Raw genomic sequence first — 21,344 nt, forward strand, 5'->3', positions numbered from 1 at the left:
TGAGCAGGCAGAGCTTTGTCCTCCGTCAACCCACCGACTCCCAGCGGCTGCAGCAGTGAAGCTTGTTTGAAGACCGCAGGAAGCAAGTGGGGATGTAACTGTGTTATCTGGAAAGATTCCTGATTGGTTAATGGTTGTGCTAGTGGAAGACAGTGGTTTGAGATGGATGGATTTAACCCCTCGAGACTGTGTTGTGCTCATGACTGATCAGTAGATTTGTTTTTCTTCTTCTTCTTCTTCTTTGTTCCTCCCAGTGCACAACACAATAAACACAAACTTACAGTGTCTAGATTTACCTTTTGTTTTCTCAATAATCAGCAATGACACACGTCACCTGAGAAGACACAACTGGAGACATGTCAAAATCAGGAGGGATTTATTGTAACATTTCAACATCACAAGCCCTTTAATGGTTTTTCCCCTTCAGACAACAGAATCCACAGCATGAAGACAACTGCACAGACCAACAAGAGTCTGCTCACACTTTAGTTTTGTTTTTTTAAAAGAAAGAAACAGAAGCTCTGTTTGGCACTCAAATGTCCCCTCCAAAGTTTAACAGTGTTACAACAAGTCGGCCCATTGGCTCTTACGTCCTCATCAGAGACATGACATTTAGCTTTGACTGAACAGTGTTCTGAGCTGTTTCACAGTAAAAATGTCTTCAGGCTGCCCCGGCAACACGTGGAGAACAGTGGTTCAGATAATCCAGAGGGAATCCTTGATGCAAGGCATGAAACCACTGCATTATCAAAACCCTTTGTTCGCACATACGATGAGGGAAAGAGATTAACCTTCAGCTGCAGAAGTTTTAGCTACATGACTGACAAACACGGGATGAGCTCAGCTCTAGAAGCTGCTACAGACTGGACACAGTGATAGTGGTTAGATACGGCAGTGGGAAGAAGGAAAAACTCAATTCGTTCCCACTAAATATCCCTTTCAGTGCGAGTTAGTAAACTGCAGTGATATTCACATTTCATCGGAGGCGGGCTGGGTTCAAAACAATTGATTTCCCCAAATCGTTTCAACCTCATATATCAAATCATAAAATCATTCCATCGATCTCTTAATATACTTTCATACCACGCTCCATCCTTAATACAAAACTTAACATTACTGTCGTTTTCCTCTGATGAGCAAAAGGGCATGGACACAGGACAAGATGTGCTCACAGCGCCCTCCGATGGACAAATTGGGTTATTAGGTTGAAGTTAGAATGATCACCTATACCAGTGTGCAGTAGAGCTGCAGTGTGCGGTCTTATTAAGTAATAAGTGCATTCATGTAACTGCTTTGGGGTCAATTTCCAATGTAGATATTCATTTTTAATTTTTTTGTTTTTTTAAGATCTCCTTCTTAAACATGAAAATGTTGCATTCAAATTAAATCAATCTGGACCTTATAAATTGGAATAGATTTAAAAAATCAGTTGTGATGCCCAGCCCTGTACATTTGACAATGAGCATGGTGGACAGAAAAGACAAAAAAAAAAGAAGAAAAAAAGTACAATATGTCACAATATAAACCACCCCACCCAATAGTGTGTGTACATCTTAAGAATGAATGGCTTCCGAGTCTGTCTGCAAAAGGGTGTCGGAATGTAGTGTAAAAATGCACAGACACGACATCTGGATGGAACCGAGCGAAGCGCAGCGGGATTCACTGCACAGTCCTACGACTATATCTACCACTTCAGATCTGCTGGAGAAATATTACACATCAACAAAATAAATAGACTCTTATGTACAACGGACACACTGCTGCACATGTGGCTTTTAAGCGGCTCGCCGAAATGCGGCCTTTGTGTTCACGGCAGCCCTGTTACTCAACGTGTGTGAAGCTTATTAAATCATGCAGACATGTCACTGAATCTTTTGTACCACGTCATCTGATCCACCATGCGGGACTGTTCAGTATGTTGGTTTGGGTTTATTCAGATCATTAGCACAAAAAAAGATGTTTCCTGTGCCAATATTAGTCTAGTTCAACCATAAAATCAATGTGTTCACCTCATCTTTACATAAGTCATTTTTTGACTGACAATCTTTGCCTGAAATTATACTCCCAACCTGTGATAATGGGCCCAAAACTAAGATTATGTCAGTTGTGACTAAATGAATTTGAATTTGTAATTCCATTATATTCCCTAAAAGTTCACTCGGGGTCTTGGCGTCCTCAGGGGTTTTCCGGATACCAGACAATGACCAGAAACAACTCCAGTCTAATGTTTTATTAAGCTAGCGCTATGATTAAGTGTAGAATAAGTGGTTTAAATAACCGCGCAAAGCGCTCCTTCTCTGTTGTTCTTTTCATCAATAAGTACATGGGTACAATCAGAAGATTAAGGGCATCCTTTCTTTAATTATAGTGACCTGAGGGAGTGGAGAGGCCCCATTATATAAAGTATGTGGCTCTACCAGCAAAGAGCAGAATGTGCCCAGTAAGTGAGCAAGATTTACTTTTAAAGAAAAGAACTAAACAGAGACAGCAGGACTGTCACAAAACCACTTTAGTTTTGCTCTTGGCTGGATTGCAGGAATGTTTTTCACTCCGATTTTAAAGTCTAACTACTGAGTTAAACTGGTCTTTCTGTTTATATTCCCTTTAAATAACAGCTATGAAACTAAGATGCTGTACACGATCATATCAACATTTAATGTGTGCGTGTGAAGTCTACATTCCCTTTTCAAAACCCTACAGTTACTGTTGTGCTAAAGGCTAAATGTACACAATTTAAAAGGAATAGTTGAACATTTTGGAGAACTAAGCTTAACTGTTTTCTTTAGGTAAGACGATGAACAGCTTAATACAAAGACTGGAAGTAGGAAGGAAACAGCAGGACGTCTCGGCGCAAAGTGAAAAATGTCGTCTGTACACCTAAATGAACAGCTTTGACAATTGTGCCTTTGTGCAGATACTGCAGAAAAGATTAAAGTATTACTGCTTAAAATCACAGATTCTTATTTCTACATCACAGTTGGTAGACGGATTTAACAAGAAGAAGCATGTATACACTTCATCTTAGAGGTGTTGGTACATGTTGTCTTGGACAGAGCCATGCCAGACGTTTCCCTCGGATTTTAGTCTTAATCTTAAGATACGCATCAACTCATCTCACACTAGAAAAGAGCACAAGCGTATTTCACTAATTGGAACAAAATATGTAAACTATTTACAAACGAGATTTTCTCTACTTCGGAGCTTGTAAGATATAGTGTGTGAAGGATTCACTTGTTCGTGTCTTGTCCTCCACCAAAGAGGTTACGTTTTTGGCCACGTGTGTCTGTTTTGACTGTACGCGACGTAAATCAGAAAATAAAGGATGGATTTTCACGATCATGAGGATGTAGGTTATTATTATTGTTGGACTTGTGGTGATGTGGGAAACTGAGCAGCCTTGCAATCGCTAAGTGCTTCCTCTAGTTATATTATTAACACTAGTTAACCACCTCTGACAAATATTTGGCCCTCATATTAGTTTTGTAAAACTGGTTGTGAATGTAATAAGGTGGTTATTGTATTAGACACAAACATAGTAGTCCCCCATATGCCCCCAAAAATAACTAATCTCAAGATCATATTAAAGCGAGCCAGTCTCTGTGCTGCGACTGCTCTAAACCCACAGATGGATCACGAGTTTTGAGCTAAAAAGGTCAGGTGAGGATGATTTAACACGAGGTAGACCAAGCAACCAGCTAACTAGTTGTGACGCTAAGGTTCATGGTCTCTCACACGTCTGCCGATGGCACACTTTAACATGACCGCCGAGCACAGCACATGCTACTCTGCCTTGGATTTTTTGACCTCTGAGGATCCTTTGACCCCAGAGGAGTCTTTGAGGTAGGAGTTGTAGAAGAAAATGGCAAACAGGATCAGGTAGCTCAAATACATGATCACACCCCATGTGATGTTGTCCATGTTGGACGGACAGTGCTCCTCGTGAAGCCAGTGGTAAACCAAGCCCAGCACTGCCAGCCCCATCACCATCTGCAGGATCTGGGTGGCCGTGATGATCATGGCGCAGATGCGCGGAACCCGCAGGCCGGCTGCCCGCGCGGCGTAGTAGGTGTACATCAAAGAATGAACCATGTAGTTCATGGTCATGAACCAGCCGCCGCCTGCTACCTTGTCCTTGTAGGAGTACCACGAGTAGACAAGGACGGTGATGTGGTGGTACCAGTGCAGGAAGATGAGGCGCTGCTTACGGAGGATGATGAACACCGTGTCACCTGCGGGAGACGGTGGACAAAAGGGCCATGAAGTCATTCTCAAGTTCCAGGGTGGGGCTATTAAAATACCTATAGCTTATTCCAATAACGTAGAGCTGATTGAAAACTGAATTTCCACCAAGCACTGCTATTATTATTTCCATTATTATTATAATATCAAAACGCTATCTTTCAATTACGATAATAAAATAATCCGCTGATAATTATTGCTTTGATCATCAATGTTAACTGATATGACCACTTTTATTGTGGTAAATATACTGGCCTTATTGCTCAGCCCTACAAGATAACAAGAGGCTGTAAAACCTTCACTTTTCAAATCAAATTTAGCCTTGAAATCTGAACTCAATCATTTTTCCATAGGTACTGCCTGTGTGTGGATGTAATGACCTTCGCGCTCAGCCGGCACAGAATCATGTACTGTATCAGGAAAAGTTTCGGGAAGCCTTACCCAGCTCAGGGGCCTTGCTAAGAGCAAAGGCATAGGCCCAGAATTTGGTGACGGGGCCGCTGTAGAAACTGGAGTCGCACACAGATCGTTTGAAGCCGCTGGTTGAGAGGACATGCCCCATGAAGTGCACAGTCCGGAAAGCTCCTATGATACTGCAGAGTGAACACAGGGAGAAAAATGGCCGGTTACAATAAACAACAGTTTGTGTTAACTGGTAAGGGAAAGACATGGGACAGGATAAGTGATAACCAGGTTTCCCAGAAGTCGCACAGCCAGCCCGATTCTTAGTATCGATGTTGTTCAATCATTGTCTACCATTTTATCCTCCAAATGAGGGCCGAAGGTCAAATTTCCCCCGGCGGGAAAAATAAAAGGACCCTCTTTTCTTAAAAGGTCGCTGGAGCCCATCTCAGCTGACATAGTATAGTTTGAAAGGCAGGTACATGTCCCCAGTCCAACACACAAAAACGAACAACCATTCACTCTACAGGCAATTTAGAGTGTTTGATTAACGCCACATCCTGTGCCATTGAAGAAGACCTGAAACTAGACAAGTAAAATGTTTATTGACCTGACAAATCAAATAAGAATTAGGTTAATTTTCCCACAGACTTCCAGCCAGTGGATAATTGTAACATCCGTACTACTTCCTAAATTAGAGCATTATGTTTTTGAAATGGCTGGTTATTGTCAGGGGATAAATGTGTCAGCACTGTCGTTTTAATAACAGCTGAGGTTTTTTTAAAGGGTTAAAAAGACTATATCTAATCTGACCGACCTTGCCAGTGGTAGATACTCAAGTTTATGATGTCTTTATCTGTACCATACATGGAAAAAAGTGGTATAGAGCCACCCTACAGCTGACAAGCAGAGAGGTCAGGTTATATGCCCACTGCTATGGGATTAAGATTAGAGCGTGCGCTCAACCCACCACAGATCATTTCACTCAGGACATCAGCCCCGCCTGCTGAGACCTGCCAACTGGGTCACAATCCGCACAATCGCTCCTGGCAGCGATTATAAAAGGTCTGGTTTTGTGGTTTGTTTGTTTTTTAATACAACAAAAGCACTTAGCACTGTAACACTTTCTGTAACTGAGTTTTGTAGCACAGGCTTTAAATATCAAAGTGTCTCTCAAAAGATGATTTTGAGAGACACTCGTGTCATGTGCATATTTCTTCTGGGTATTACTACAATAATTCTCTCATCTAATGGCACGTGTCTCATATTGCATGTGTCTCACCTGAAGATGGCCAGGCTCAGAGACCACAGCACTAGTGGGCGCCGCAGGTTCAGCTTTGGCCTTTCCCTCATGAAGTGCTGACCGGCGAATACAAAGACAGCATACAGGCCGCAGAACATGAAGGACTTGCTCCTGTGGACGATAAAACTCTCATTAGCAATGCTGAATAACAATAGACTTATTAGCGGACTGTGAATTTGTTTTCATCTATAAAAACAGCCAATTAATTTCACTCAACACTGACTTTAAAAGGAGCAAAATGGTGGACAAAAATGGTTTGATGATAAAGTCTTCTGCCCCCCCCCAAACAAACAATGAAGTGCTATAAACAGTGCAAGTTGAGTGCATTTATTGCACTTAGCAACAAGGGAAATATGACGCTGTTGCTATTAACTCTTGGCAACTGCATTCATTCACCTTTTGTCTTTGAGTCACTCTTGTAACTCAATGTGAGATGTTCTGTTTGTTTTTGCAAGTGTAACAGTATCTGTTCTATTGTTTTTTAAAGCATTTGTCCAACTCATTCTTATATGAATTTAAATTCAGAGAACATAAGAACACACAGTGTAAAACAGACAGAAATGGTATGAGACCAGCATTTTTGACAGGTAATAATGAGAGGTCACGCCAAACAAAGACTAATGTACATGCCATGATTGAGTGATAACGTTAAAAGAAATGTATTGCGTGGGTGTAACATGGTCAGCATTCTTTTAAACCTGTTAGCAGTTGTGCTGCAGAGAACAAGGAAGGAGACTGTAGGCAGCTGCAGACATCAAGATGTGATGAGATAACTGTGTGACTAACCTTCTCCATATCACTGAATGTCTAACATGCTTTTGGTGACATCTGTATCTGACTGAACTTTTTTTTTTTTGTTTTTTTTCACTGTTACATGCAGACCCAGTTTAAAATCAGAAGTGGATGAAATAACCTCCACGTGACCAGGGCAAAACATGGTACTTTGATCAGCTTATCAAAAGAGGAACAGGATGAGTTCCCCCTGTGACAAACACCAGCACACAACCCTGGATCACCTCATCAGACAAAGGTGATTACACAGCAGCTCTACTGCGATCATAGCAAGACATTACACAATTAAGGTGAACAGACCTTAATTGTGTGTGGGGGACAGTTAAAACAGAGTTAGCGTTGCAAGCTAAGGTGTACAACTCATTAATACTGCCTGAGAACAGGAGCCAACCTGACAGAGGAGACCTTCCTCTCTGCAAACTGCAGCAACATGATGCTCCACTTTAAATACACTCCACACGCATGTGAATACACGTGTGTGTGCGTGTTTCCTATGCAACAGCAAAACGGAACTAATTGGCAGACCGTTGAATAAACAAAATGTGAACTAATAGGCTTATTCACTTAATCTCCAATCATGAATACAATTTGCAGATTTTAAATGCAGTGTGTCATTTCTGCTGCTCAATATATATAATAAGAATAACAAAAAGAGCTAGTTTGATGACGCCGGTACACAGTGTGGTATCATGGCAATTGTTGTCCTGTTGTCTCATTTGGATCCTGTGAGCTTTGGCACCATAACGTGCAGCAAATGGCAATGAGTAGTCGTGATCCATTAGAGACAATGCACTTTATTTTTCTTTCAGCTTCTCCCTCTCTGAGAGTCTTCACAACCCTCCCATTTATCCGAGCTTGCGGCTGGCACTGGGCGTACACTGGATGTGGATGTGGAGTGTCCAGTTAACTGAATCAATGAGCATTAGAACCTGTGACCCCCCACTAGAACATGGGCTACCCCAGTAGTGACAAATACACATGATAAAAAAAAAAGACAGCACACCAGATAACTATTAGTGCCAAATATTTTCCTCCTCACTCTGACGTTTGCTAGTGGCGATGATTGAAGAGGAGGATCTTATCAAAAGGCAAACAAAAGGATAACATCTGTTACCTTCAATGGTAATACAGTTACCTATGAATTTAAAGAATAAAAGGACAAACATATGGGGTAATGTGGGATACCTCGGAACAATACACATAAAATTAGTCTTGTTTATTTATTTTGATGCAAAAATGCTACATATTATGTTTTAAAATCTCTTGTGAGATATGTTAAATATGGCAGAGGGGGTTAAGTTTGGTGCTGTAGCAGTTAATATATTAGCCAAAATGTTTTATCTCATTAATTAATTATTTGATAACTGATTGATCATTTATGTCCCTTATACAGCAAAGGCAACCCAAGCCCCTGTACTGCTCGTCACTTGTTCCTCCCTGACATGATTTACCACAGTGTGGGGCCTCAAGATGATGAACTGGAGGAGGAATTGGAAGCATCGTCTGGCCTGAAACAAGTCAACTCTTATTGAGCTGCTTCAGTGACAGACATGCAGCATTATCTCAGCACGCGAGCTTTGAGTCACACATGGCTACACAAAGCTTAAAAAATGTGGTCTTACATGGTTTCCCTGCCGGAGTTTCTCAGTAAGGGGTCACACCCTCTCCGACAAGACGTCAATGGACAATAAAGAAGGCATTTACATGAACACAGGAGTGGTAGAAGAATGCTGACTGAGGTAATGTGCTTCCACCTGGGTTCTCCTTTTTCTTTTGTCTTTCTGCGACACCACATTTCATAGTACAAGCCTACAACTTTGTTGACCCTGATTCATGACGAATAATGGGGCAGATTATCCCGCACTGACAAATTATTGTTTAATTCATTGGCAGATTACTACGCTTACACTTTTTTTGTTCTCCAATTTAAACCAGTTTAAAGCATCACTAAGACTTCATTTCATCATCCGAAGGTTAACTTGACAAAGTTTTGTCTTGTGATTATCTGTTTTGCATTATTTATCTTATACATTGCTCTTATTTAAAAGATATATAATATATATAGTGCACTGCAGTGTATGCTTATTTAAGTTAAGCCATTTAAGTGTTGTCTCTTTTCAACAGTTGTTGTATTGTATCTGATGGAGGAAAAACAGGAAACTGGTCAAACATCTTCTCAAAAAAGCCAGCCACTGATTTCTAAAGATCAGCCATAGCAAGACTCAAGTTGGTCGACTTTGTCTTAAATATATGACCATTGGAATATGATAAAATGTTGAAGATACAACGCAATAAAGATGATTTAATATCTGAATCTGCAGCTACAATCTGATACCTCAGAATGTGTATTATTCTGAAAAGAAACTACTTTATTGATTCTTGAAGTGGCTTTTTAAAGCTTTTATGTTAATGCATGCCTTTAATTTGCATGCTTTATGTTCCCATGTTTGCAGATCAGATGCTGTGTTTTGATGATGTTGTTGTGTCTGACCCATGAGAGCACAGATGAAGTCATATCGTCGTCAAGGGCATTTCGACACTTTATTCACATTACTCAGGATAATGTAAAGCGGTTTCAGCCACTGCTGTGAAACAATAAAGACCATTATAAATGACATAAGAGCAGGAATATTTGATTTGAATCAAAAAAAGAAAAAAAGATGTGTCTGCATCAGCAGCTCTGACACAGGGCGGAAAGTACAGACTGAAGCCCGCCACCCAACACACACTGCTGAGAGAGGGGAGGAGTAGGAGGTGGAATTTTAGTCTAAATTTTTAGTTTATGTTGTTGTATTTCAGTTAGTGTGTAATTCTCCTCAACTCACCAGTTCTCCTGCATCCATTCCAGCGCACTGCGTACGTCGAAACGCCGCTCAAACTCATACTCCGCCAGCGACAGTCTGGGCGCACTGCCGTTCATTGTTGCCGGTTTCCCTTCGGCTTAAAAGCCCGCTGTGTGGGCGAGTCGGTAAGCTAACTGCGCCGAACTGTCCCGCACACAGGGAGGAGTGAGGACGGAGGAGAAGACACCGTCGCTGCAGCTGCTTTTATGCTGATATTGGACAGAGACTAAGCGGTCAGAGTCCGAGTCCGACGCGATGGGAGGATGCGGCACCACCAGAGGTACTTCCCATCTGCACGAGCGTTATAATCAAACAAACAACTTCCGCTTTAAACTGTCAGAATAAAAGAGCTACAACGCACTACTCGTCAGAGAACTACGATGGCGTTCTTCTTTTTTTTCCAAATAACGTTATTAACTATTGTAAATACAACAAAGCTGTTATTGTCATGGGTTTATAAAAAAATAAGGATTACAAAATATACAGAAAAGAAAAATACATTAAACAAAAAATATAAAAATACATTATTTCACAACTATCTTAGTCGTATTCACTGAAATTCCCTAATTTTCCTTTGTTGATTTATGCATTGGGGTGAGTGTGGACGTGTCTTTTCTCTTTGGTCCCTCTGCAAAATGTGAAATGTTTGGGCTGCTGGAAACACACAAATGACGGCCTCTGTGGAGCAAGCCCTGCACCTTAATACAAGGTAAATAAATAAAACAGATGTACTTTAGGTAAACACTTTTTATTCCTATACACTTGTACACGTATATTTATGGGTCGTGGTATATTTAATTTCTGTCGGTGAACCCTCACTCGACATTTAGAAAAGATTACCCTGACTCACTGCATAGCCACGTGTTGTGTACTCTTATTGTGAAGGTAAAAAGCTTTATTTCCTGGATGCCTCACGCGTAGTGTCAGCACGTTCTCTGGTGTCGGGCGAAACTGTCGAGGGGCGGGGCTTGTGTGTGACGTTTAATCATCAGGTGGGATCAAACAGACAATCTTAGACTTGGACTTTCTCTTTTTTTATATATGTCGTTAGACGTTATACGTTATATATGTTATATATAAATATATTTATATATATACGTCTGTGTTTTTAAACTTTTATAAATATTTATAACTTTTGAAAATAGTTTTATATTTAAAATATGAGTGATAATAATAATAATAATAATAATATTAATAATAAAAGTATGACGTTTTATACCATGCAGGGCATGAATAGTTTAAATGAACATGGCCTTTGTTGTCTTTACCTTTTTTTGACCTGATATAAACCTGAATCCAACTAATTCATGGTGTCTTTGAAGCATCACTTTCACATACATGTGACTTAATCTACATTGTGTTATTGCTGCTTTTCCTAATCCACATATTTTGGACTGTTGATGAGACAAAGTTTTCTAGTGTTAATTTGTGATTTTTCAATATATACAGTATGTAAATCAGGGATTTTATTTCTCAATGTAGTCACTTGTATAAAAACAGCCTTTAGCCTCTTGCCTTCACGTGGTAGTCATACTAAAATATCCCTCACACACCTGTACAGTGAAAAGATCTTTATCTTTACTGGCCAGTTGTGTCATCTGTAGTTGCTTCATAAACCTGAATTTGCTCATTGATGTCTTGTTGGAATCTGTGCTAAAGGGCAGTGAGTCACGTCACAGTTCATGTGAAGGTGGTGCAGTTACACAATAGTCCACTGAGCAGCACTAGACACAATCTGGACTGATTTACAACAGGGCAAATGTAACAGGGTTCATTTTGTTGCAAGTGATGTGACTATGTACATTAGGCTCTTAACACAGGCCCCCTGCCATACAGCAGTGCTGTAAACGTGGCATGTACTTGATGCACTTGTATGCCAGTTATTTTTATAATGATAATAAAACATGAGGACAAAGATCAAGGCTCACAAAACTGATATTATGAGGAAAAGGTGTGTGAAAATAGTAGAATAACGGCAATGAAAATGCCACAGCAGAGACTTCAAACTGCAGGTGTTACATTTCTGCAAATATCCTGTACGCAAAGGAAAGGAGCATCGACAAACAAATGAAATAGACTAGAAATCGACATTAGATTAACACAAATTGGAGACGATGGTGCATGAAAATATAAATTAAAAATAAATTATGCTCTATATGCTCATTATTTCTTGAGGGAATTAGATGTTTAGAGTATTTGTTTTTACAAGAACAGTAGAACAGTATTTCTGATTTTCCTTCCCCAAGTCAGTGGTACACGCGCCACAGTGTGAGAACCATGGGCATAGACAATGACCTGACTCGTTTTGCATTACAATAATAATCTACTTTATTTATGGTATACAGCACTTGAAAAACAATTGGGCAAGGCTGTAGATTATGTCTTGAGTCTTGAAAAAATGTATGTATGCATGGTGATCTGCATTGAAAGCTGTATACTGCCCCACAGAAAGAAAGAACAAAAAGATCTGGCACCGTCTACTGGACAAAGTGTGAACAGTTGTTGTGTTGGGGGGGGGAGAAAATAAAGCATCTACTTCTCATTAAGTATGTGGAGCAGATTGTGTGGGAAAGAGAAGTGACCGAGAGTCTATAAAGAGTCTGAGAGTCTGAAACTGAAAAGTGAACACAGTGAGCCTTTCAGCAGCCGCCAAGACACAATCTTTTCATGCATTTCCATTACCAAAGTCTGCAGTGCTCCTCTATTCCAGCAGATGGCAGCCGAGAGCAGCAATTTTCACTGCAGCAATGCAAATTTACAAAGGAAATATACTCTACTCTATCGTTTATTTATTTTTGTGCCTCATTTTTCCATGATTTGCATCCGCCATCATGAGTTTTGTGAAATTCTCATCGACTCACATCTTTGTATTGGCTTTGTATGTAATCTGTGCATGGAAATGTGCTTTGTGTATGATGTGAAAACACCTGTAGTCGTTTTCAGTGACCTCAGTTCAGCGTTACAATTGAACTTGCTGTTGTCTGAGTCCGGCAGTTTGATTTGCTGACTATCACTAAGTTTCTCACTCCCTCTCAGTGTTCCTACCTGCTCACCAAACTGCACAGTGGGGATTTAAGAGGGTCACTTTTCTCTATTACAAGTCAGTGACCCATTAAAATGATTTTTAGATGCTATTTGAATGGGATAAACTATGTTGTAGTAGTTTTAAATATGGTTTATCTTCAAGACCCTGCCTGGGATGTGGACACAATCACTCACAGAAATAATGGAATAACTTAGCCACTTAGCCATGTCTATGCCTGGTTTATTTGTCCATTAGACTAATTTGTTTTCACGAGTTGTGTCACTTTGTAAACCACACACTCCCTGCACCAGAGTCCATAAAGAAAATGGGTGATTTTGCATCATGGCACACAGGAGTTGCCTCCACCAGTAAGTTTGAATGTGTTATTTTGTGAGGTAATTGTTTGAAATCCTTTGTTTTGTTTGACCTCAGTGACAGAAATTTACAAAACATGGCAGCACACCAGCAGTTCTTGTGTCCACGCAAACTCTAAGTGCTGATTTACTCTGATTATGGATTTAGGTGTGGGTGAGCCATATAAGGCTGTCTAATGGCAAGATATAGCAGCAAACATATTCTTAAAACAATGAAGAATTAAAAAGGCATAGATTATATCAGATGAGCCTTTTGCTCAGTGACTAAAATCTGTTTTTTTCTAGTGTCCAGGCCATAGACCAGGCCTATTCAAACTCTTCTATTCCTACGGCCTGTAAACTCTCTGTAAATGAATCTGACTTTCGGCTCTCATCTGATTTGGTTACGTCTTCACCTCACGTTACACACGCAATTTGATTGGTTGCTCTTCATGGGCGGGACAGGTTACTGGAACCGAACCGACAAAGTGTATCGCGATGTCGATACAAAGTTGACTTAAAAAATCATCCATTACAGAGCAAGTGGACAGAAAATTTTTTACTTACTTACTTTACCAGCGAGTACAAGCACCAAACTGATGTGTTTATTGTGCAATGACTGCATTTCTGTGCGGGAAGAGGAACAAGTCAAATCATGGCCAGTTTTGTGCCACAGTGACATTTCTGCTCGGGGCTGTGATGCATTCAGTGTTGCTCGTAAAATTCGTTCACGCATAGCATTCACGCACACATACACATTGCCTGTCTCTGATATAAGTAGGGACAATGTAGCAATATATTTGCTATAAACCTTTTATTTTAGCCAAATTATTATTATTATTATTATTTTTATTTATTTGGACAAATATTCTGTGTGGCCCACAAAACACCAGCTATTTTCCTTGAAGACTTTATGTAAAAATGGACGTAATATTCTATTTGCAAAGCAAACTCTCGCTGTGAAGCTTCAAGATTTGTGATGTGACTAGTGTTAAGGCTATTGAAAAAAAGTTGCATAGTGTTGCTTTAACTCATAAGCCACGCGACTAACAAGTCCTTGCTCATGAAGGAGGCAGAGACTGGGCATGCCCAACCGGTGGGGAGGGAGAGAGAGAGTGGGGGTGCATTGGAAAAACAGAGAGAGAGAGAGAGAGTTGAGATCTGTGAGCTGTTGAGGCGGACTGAAAAAAAAAACTCGACGAGGATCTGTTCTCTTTTTTTTCTTCTCATGCAGCATCACGTCTGTGTCTACCTGACGTGGAACATAGCGCCCCCCCATCCTCTAATATCATGTGGACCGCAGTGGCACTGACAGCGTGTTGGCTGCAGCAGACGACGATGCAACAGCATCTCATCATCTGTGTCACCGCAGAGACCAGCACCACCACCGCCGCTGCTGCTGCTGCTGCTGCTCCACAGATCACATCACGTTCCTGGTGAGTAGAGAGACCTCTCTCCGTGTTTGTTAGTGAAGGAATGACTGAAGTGGTGCTGCAGCTTTTTCTCCTGCTGCTTCAGATGCATATGCAGCAAGTGTAATAACAACTTGGTCCAGGTACACAGTGAGTGCTGCTGCTGCTGCTGCTGCTGCACACTGCATCGCAGTATAATGTGCCACATCAAGGTGGGATGCACAGAAAGGTCACTGACGCATCTGTGCGTGCCAGTCACTGTCCGCATAAACTGTAGCTCCAGTCAAGTTTTTGTCCTTGGCAGCAGAAGTTGCCATTCTAGTGTTTTTCAGGTGAGTGTGTACGTGAGAGGATTTAATAAAAACTTGTACCTGCACTCAGGTGCACTGGTGAATGAAGAGACACTTGTTTTTATTTTATTTATCATATTTTCTCTTAATAACAAATGAGGGGATTGTGAATGTCCTCTTCTCCTCTGAAAGACATATGTGCTTGTCTGTGGCTGCACAAAAATTAGACGACACATTCAATGGAAGTAGGATCTACTATTATCTTGCTTTGTTTGGATTATTTGGCTAATTTGGTCAAGCACAAACAGGGACTGCTTTGTCATCCATTCATAGACTTTTTTCTGCTGTAATTAGATGATGAACCAAGTAGATAATTAACAAACAAACAAAAAAAAACCCTGATCTGCAAGAAGTTCTCACTTGTTCTGGCTCTTAAAGATATTTTCATTTTATATGATGGAAAACTGACTCTTGCCTTTGCAGCAAGAAGACCTGGGTTCGAGACCCGGTCGGAACAAGGGCATTTCATGCAGATTTGGGGATTACGTAAATCCGACACAGCGACCCTCTTGTGTTTAAAAAAGCAGCAGAAAATGGATGTATGATAGAAAACTGAGTTTCTTTGGGTTCTGGACTGGTGCAAGGACAACATTTCTAATCAGTATTTGTTAGAAAGAAATACAAAATATGCCTCAGTTTGTCAGTTAATTAAGTTAAGTCATGAATAAAAAGACAGTAGAGTATTCGACATGGAGTTTGACTGACGCTTTAGCATGACGCTCCTGATGATAAATTGCACTGCAGACAAACTATCGTCCCCCTCTGCAGCTCAGACAGGACAGAGCTGCATGACCGGTTGAAGACCCTGTCAAATGTCCCCCTATATCAGCCCCACAGCAGATCCATTACCTGCCACCATGGGCAGCTGGAAGCATTTTGTCTTCATTTGTTGCACGCTTTATGAATCCCCCATCTGGGGCTCGGTCTGAGTTTTCAATGTATGGCCGGGTGGGGGGGGGGCGACTGGGGGGTAGAAAAAAGACCCCATTCTTTCGTTTCCTGGACAGGCAGAGAGGTAAAACAGTCACACAGCGATGCACACACATCTACTCCGTCATGTTTGCACGGCTGTAAGAGTGGTCTCTGTGGAGTCAACTTCACCCTGTTTGTGTTTTCCACGCTGCAGATGTAGAACTCTGGTTTACCTTTATTCTTAATGCTTTATGACAGAATTCATTTTACTATCATGGCCTAGTTTTCAGTTTATAAAAATCTACTGACTATGACAATAGTGAAGAATATAAAGGATACGCCAATAAAAAAAAGAGACCAAACCCAGCAATGTTATATTCTGACCCCCACAATTGGGCCACGGAAGCTCAGTGGTAGAGCGATCTGTCTTTCAACTCAAAGGTTGTGGGTTAGATTCTCGGCTCCGATAGACTACGTGCCGCTGTGTCCTTGGGCAAGACACTTAACCCCACGTACCAGCAGCGTGTGAAATGGTGTGAAAGATGAGTGATAGAAAAGGCACTGCACATATTTTATGTGTAATAAAATGCGAGTGAAAGGGTGAATGGCAAAAATGTATGTAAAGCAGCTTTGAGAGGTCATCAAGACGAGAAAAGTGTTATATAAATACAGACCTTTTTACCAGTTGTGGCTCTCAAACTCCAGCTCAACTCAGGTGTCATATAAAAAAAAAAAAGGCTCCGTATAATGTATAATTCTGCAGAATGAATGTCACTCAGATAGCAGCAGGTATTTATGTGCACCAGCCTGACAGTAAAAGAAAATGGCTAGTGAGTCTTGTGGAGTATTAAGCGGCTAAAGAAAAGGACATTTCCATCAGGAGGTGGTGGAGACCAAAACACTTGTTGGACAACATTTACACACAGTTTAAGCATTTAAATAAGATAAACATGTCATATATGACCCACAAACATCTCAGAGTGCCTTTAACTGAATACAAAAGAACTAACACTGCGATAAAACAGACTTCAGTAGGAATCGATGTAGGAATCAGGGAAAGTGTTTCTCTAGTTATTTCTTCAGTTATTCTGGGGGAACCCCACGCTGGGCTACTAAGAAGTTGGATATGGGCTGCATGTGGCCCACAGGCCGCTATTTGAATGGATTGGCTGTACATCATCTATACATTTCAGATATACCCGAGACGGGAGGCACTGAATAGCAGCTTCAGTGTGTGTCTTGTTCAGGGTGATGAAGGATGGTATCACCGGGTGGAATCAGAGTGTGTTTTTAATAGATTTTGAAACAACTGAGCTCGGGAGCACAGACGTGTACAAACGATTCCCGTGAAAATATCATCAGCCTTCTTCTGTAGTTGGAGGATAACAGGTTGTATATGATGCAGGACACACACACATACAGTAGATGCATTGATGGTTTGTGTCGCCATTATGTCTCATTGCAGAATGAGATGGTCAGCCTTCTCTATCTCTCTCTCTCTCTGCTCTCATGTTGTTGATGGTGCTACAAAAACAGCATTAGTGACCAGAGCGGCGTTTTTTTTTCTTTCCTTCCCACGTCTGTTTTCATTTCTTCCTACATTCTCCCACTCTTCACTCTTTCATGCTTACTGCCTCTGTCTTTTTCCCTCTTAGTCCTGTTGTCTTCCCATCGTTATGTTCTCAGTTGTTGTTGTTGTTGCCTCTTTTAAGAAGTCACTGTAGCGGTTATGAAGATCTGTATCTGGGTTGTGTTTCCTGTTCATAATAATCTGTGATGAATGCCAAGAATACATTTCGGAGGTGCGGGCAGTGGGAGTGTTTAGGAGGTGAGAGCGTTGGCATTGATAGGGGCCTTTTTAGTGTTTGGATAGGAGTGAGCTTGTGTGATGATGGCGAGCATTAGCATTTTACAATCCTGCTGTGTTTTCCTCTAACGAGTGGTCATCTGCTCGCAGCTGCTCCAATCTGTGAGTATTTCTCTGTATGTTGGTTTCGGTGCAGATTGAGAGCTTTACAGGATTCTGTGTGATTAATGGAACAAATCTGTTGTACAGGTGCTTTCTCCTCGTTACATGCTCCTTGAAACTCTGTCCCATTTTGTTTTACTGGTCATTTGATAACAATGCAATATGTGTGTGAGGATATGGACTTCATACTTGGCTGGCTGTTAGATAACATACCAGTGCCAATAATTGATTTCCTTGATGCTTGATAGCCCTCAATGCCCCACTTAAGTGTCTAGCAGCAACTGTTATCAGAGTTTGTCTATAGCACAGGAGTAAGAGTTACATAAATCACAAGCTCTGTTATGGATTCCTTAATATTTTATAAATTAAAACTGCGTGGAACTGTATGTGTTATAATTTAGAATGGAGAAAGTATATGTTTTGCGTCATTCAATATGCACAGGCTTCATCATGGTACTGTTCGGTTTGGTACAGTACAGTTTGGAATTAATTAGGCCTGAATAATTAATGGGAATTTCAGTAAAATGCAATATGGCTTGCTGCAATTTTCAAAACAGAAGTGACGCAATATTTATTAAAACCTAAATGCGTATGAAAATACAATTTTTAGATAAAATATTGTCCCGACCAACACATCGATTCTGCAGACAGAAGAAAACATCTTTGTTTTGTACAGATGTGCACACACAGTAGTCATTTTGAATGTGTTACCATTCCCATCGCAATTAGATATTTATTCCAAATCGTTCAGCCCTATTTGGAATGGTTAAGCCCTCGGTCAGGCTTGCGTTTCAACTGAAACCAGCACCTTAACTTGGTAGTAATTCACGTCCCAATTTATTTATTTATTCATTAAAGGTGACATCGAATGCTGGTATCGCACATATATGTTAGTTATGGAGGTCTACTTACATATATTAACTTGTTTTCATGGTTAAAAACGTCCTAATCGCTGCAAACGAGCCGATCAAAATATCTCCTCACGCTCTCGTCAGCCGCGCTGTTTCAGACCAAAATCACACCCCCAGAACGCGGACTGTGTTGTGATTGGCCAGCCAATGAGAGCTTTCCCACTGTCCTGTGATTGGCCAGGTACCTGGAAGTGACGTAATAGATAGGCCAGCTCTCAGATACACAGCTCCCCCTCTGGCACGGTGGATGCTCTGCATCTCAGCAGCTACAACGAGAGTAGTTCTTCTTCTTCTGCGGTTGAATGTATGCAACCGGATGTGCCCGGACTAGTGCCCGCACCAGGAGGAGCTACGGTGGTGAGAGGAGTGGTGAGGATTTCTGATGACATCATCAGCATAGGGAAGTGCCGATACGCTTCGCAGAGCCCAGGAAAACAATAAAACACTATTTTCTCAGCAGTGGCTGAACTGTTTGTTCTGAAACTTTAGGGTTTCATAAACGAGGTAATGATGCAGATACACACACAAACGCAGTGTTAATTGGAGCTTCCGGTCTATGTCGCCTTTAATGTACATATATATGTAAATATGCAAGATTATAGCCAAAGCTGAGTTCCAGCTCCGGTCCCTTGGCAAGCCAATGCCAGCCACAGAACACAACAGAACACAATAAGATTTAAGTGCAGAATAATAAGGGATTAAAGTGCAATCACCTTATGTTGGTGTGTTTAGTCTTGAGAAATTAGATTAAGTTGGACTAAAATGTTAACATGTATTTTAAAAGTGTAGTCCAAGTTGGATTAATACAATAAATATTTTTTTTTTTTCAGACATTATGTGAATGTACTAAGTTTTTCCATGTCATAGTTTCTGCCTTTCACACAAACACAACCCCAGAGATCAGCAGTTACCCACATGCCTCACACATCAAAAAAGCACAATGATACTTCAAGAGAAGATTACTGTCTAGTTTGCTCAAAGGAAGAACTCTGACATGCCTCTTTTTGTGTGCATGCTTCTGATTCCGAGACACAAACATCATATTTTGCCTTTGTTGGAGTCATCACGACCTGATTGCAGTCAGAATGTGGAGAATCAAACTGCTGAAACAGCCTTAGACTTATAAACCGAGCTGGTTTAAAAATAACCTTTTTCTTTTTCCCGTATAGCTTGTGAGTCAGCTGAACGGCGAGCTGCAACCATTAAACCTTTCATCCATAAACGTTCCCATCACAGTTTCACAGAGGTGACGTCAGCAAATGTCTCCTTCTATTCCACCAAGCATGCAAAATCCTGATATTTGAAAAGCTAGAACCAACAAACATCTCCGTCTTGATTGTTGATGATCAGTTTTCTGTCAGATGATTTATCAACAAATCAACCTTTTCTTTCTATGTAATCTATTATATATTCTTGATGTCACAAAGGAGAGTTGTGAGTATGAGATAGACAGGGACCTATGGTAAGAAAGAGGAGATCCTGTTTCTATCCTTCCAAGGAGCTTGTTTTTAAAACGCCCTCTATCAATGAATGCCATTGTTTGTTCCTGTAGGATTCTCAAGTTCGCCATCAGCTGATGGAGGCAATCGACATAATCTTTTAACATGATTGTCCGTAATGTTATTTGTCTGAAATAGAACCACAGTCAAGATGAGAGAGTTGGTGTTTTCCATCCAGGCCCCTGAAAGCATCTCATCCGCAGCTGCCTCAGGAGTGCTGACACTGCAATAGGCCAAAAGCTGGCATGGTGTTGCTTGGTGCAGTGTGCAGTGATGGGCTGGTGCTGATAGCTGCCTGTCATTATCACCTGTTTCACCTCATGCACTTCAGACTCAAAGAGGGAAATGGTGTGATTGAGCTGCTGCCAAAAGCTTGACTTCAGAGCTGTGCTGAGCCACGTACGGTGACTTTGAGGGAAAAGAGTTTGACTTTTCTCAGAAGGAGTACAAAATGATGACAAATAACTGTTAGAGGTACAGTATGTCACTGTCAGACACATCTATCTATCTATCTATCTATCTATCTATCTATCTATCTAAAAAAATCATGCAGGTTGGATGTTCTGACAGTAAAACTAACCCCATATGGATGGATCGTAGATCAAAAAACAAACCTCGAACAATGACAATTTCACAAGCATTAGACAAGATGTCCAATTAAGGTTAGAAATGTAAAATTAGTTCAGGGAAATCAAGCATTAACTTTAATAAAGTGGAAATTTGATTTGCGTTTAGCTTTGTATTACTAGAATAGGGGTAGTATTTTTGAAAAATTCTGCTTCCCAACCTCACTTTCCCCCCGAGTCGAGAAATATCTTCATTCTCTTTTTGTTGCGTGCCCACCAGTGACACTTGGTCCAAGGCTTGAAACTGCAACGCTAATTCCGTACTTTTTAGACCTCATTCCCAGAATGTAAACGGTGTCCGCCATCTTTGCTAACAGCTATGCTAACAGGACCAATTGTGTTTGTGTTGTGCACATACACAATAAGCCTTGGTAGGATATCTCGATGGGAACTATGAAATGTTAGGACACCAGACTGACTCAGATATCAATTTTGTACTCAACTTAACGTATTGAATAATTAATGGATGGTGGGAAGACTTGGAATGAGGCTCCAAATGCTAACAACTAGCCACATGCTAAACTGGATTTCCCCCTTTAGTGGAGCAGAGGGCGAACACTCTTCATTCAATAAATCCATTCTGCACTAAATCGTCTCGTATTGTGCGACAAGGGCTGAACGGCCGAACCACAACCGTAGCTCAACGTACAAACTGAGAGGAGGAAAAGAAAGTTACTGTAGTGGAGGCCACAGTTTATCACTGATTAT

General features: G+C 40.9%; 2 protein-coding genes across 2 annotated transcripts in view; one reads left to right on the top strand and one right to left on the bottom strand.

Annotated features, from left to right (window-relative positions):
* Positions 1-359: 359 nt before the first annotated feature.
* LOC131448704 (elongation of very long chain fatty acids protein 6-like) lies at positions 360-9,868 on the bottom strand. Its single transcript, XM_058621381.1, has 4 exons — positions 9,562-9,868; positions 5,924-6,055; positions 4,681-4,832; positions 360-4,229 (listed from the first exon to the last, which is right to left on the bottom strand). Exons 1-4 carry the CDS (start codon positions 9,654-9,656, stop codon positions 3,781-3,783), a joined length of 828 nt encoding a protein of 275 aa, XP_058477364.1. The 5' UTR covers positions 9,657-9,868; the 3' UTR covers positions 360-3,780.
* A 4,253-nt stretch (positions 9,869-14,121) lies between these two features.
* Positions 14,122-21,344, top strand: part of LOC131448320 (PH and SEC7 domain-containing protein 1-like) — a 56,105-nt gene continuing 48,882 nt past the window's right edge. Inside the window, exon 1 of the mRNA XM_058620660.1 lies at positions 14,122-14,393. The gene's annotated coding sequence lies outside the window, so the exon portion shown is untranslated. The remainder of the gene's footprint in view (positions 14,394-21,344) is intronic.

The sequence above is a fragment of the Solea solea genome, chromosome 21 (genome assembly GCF_958295425.1).
Source record: "Solea solea chromosome 21, fSolSol10.1, whole genome shotgun sequence".
Classification (NCBI taxonomy): Eukaryota; Metazoa; Chordata; class Actinopteri; order Pleuronectiformes; family Soleidae; genus Solea; species Solea solea.

Excerpts from the sequence above, each read along its gene's own strand:
- LOC131448704 (XM_058621381.1), bottom strand. The coding sequence starts at position 9,656 with ATGAACGGCAGTGCGCCCAGACTGTCGCTGGCGGAGTATGAGTTTGAG. Across the intron at positions 6,056-9,561 it reads GAATGGATGCAGGAGAACTG|GAGCAAGTCCTTCATGTTCT; the intron begins GTGAGTTGAGGA and ends TATCGTCCACAG. Across the intron at positions 4,833-5,923 it reads CTGAGCCTGGCCATCTTCAG|TATCATAGGAGCTTTCCGGA; the intron begins GTGAGACACATG and ends TTCACTCTGCAG.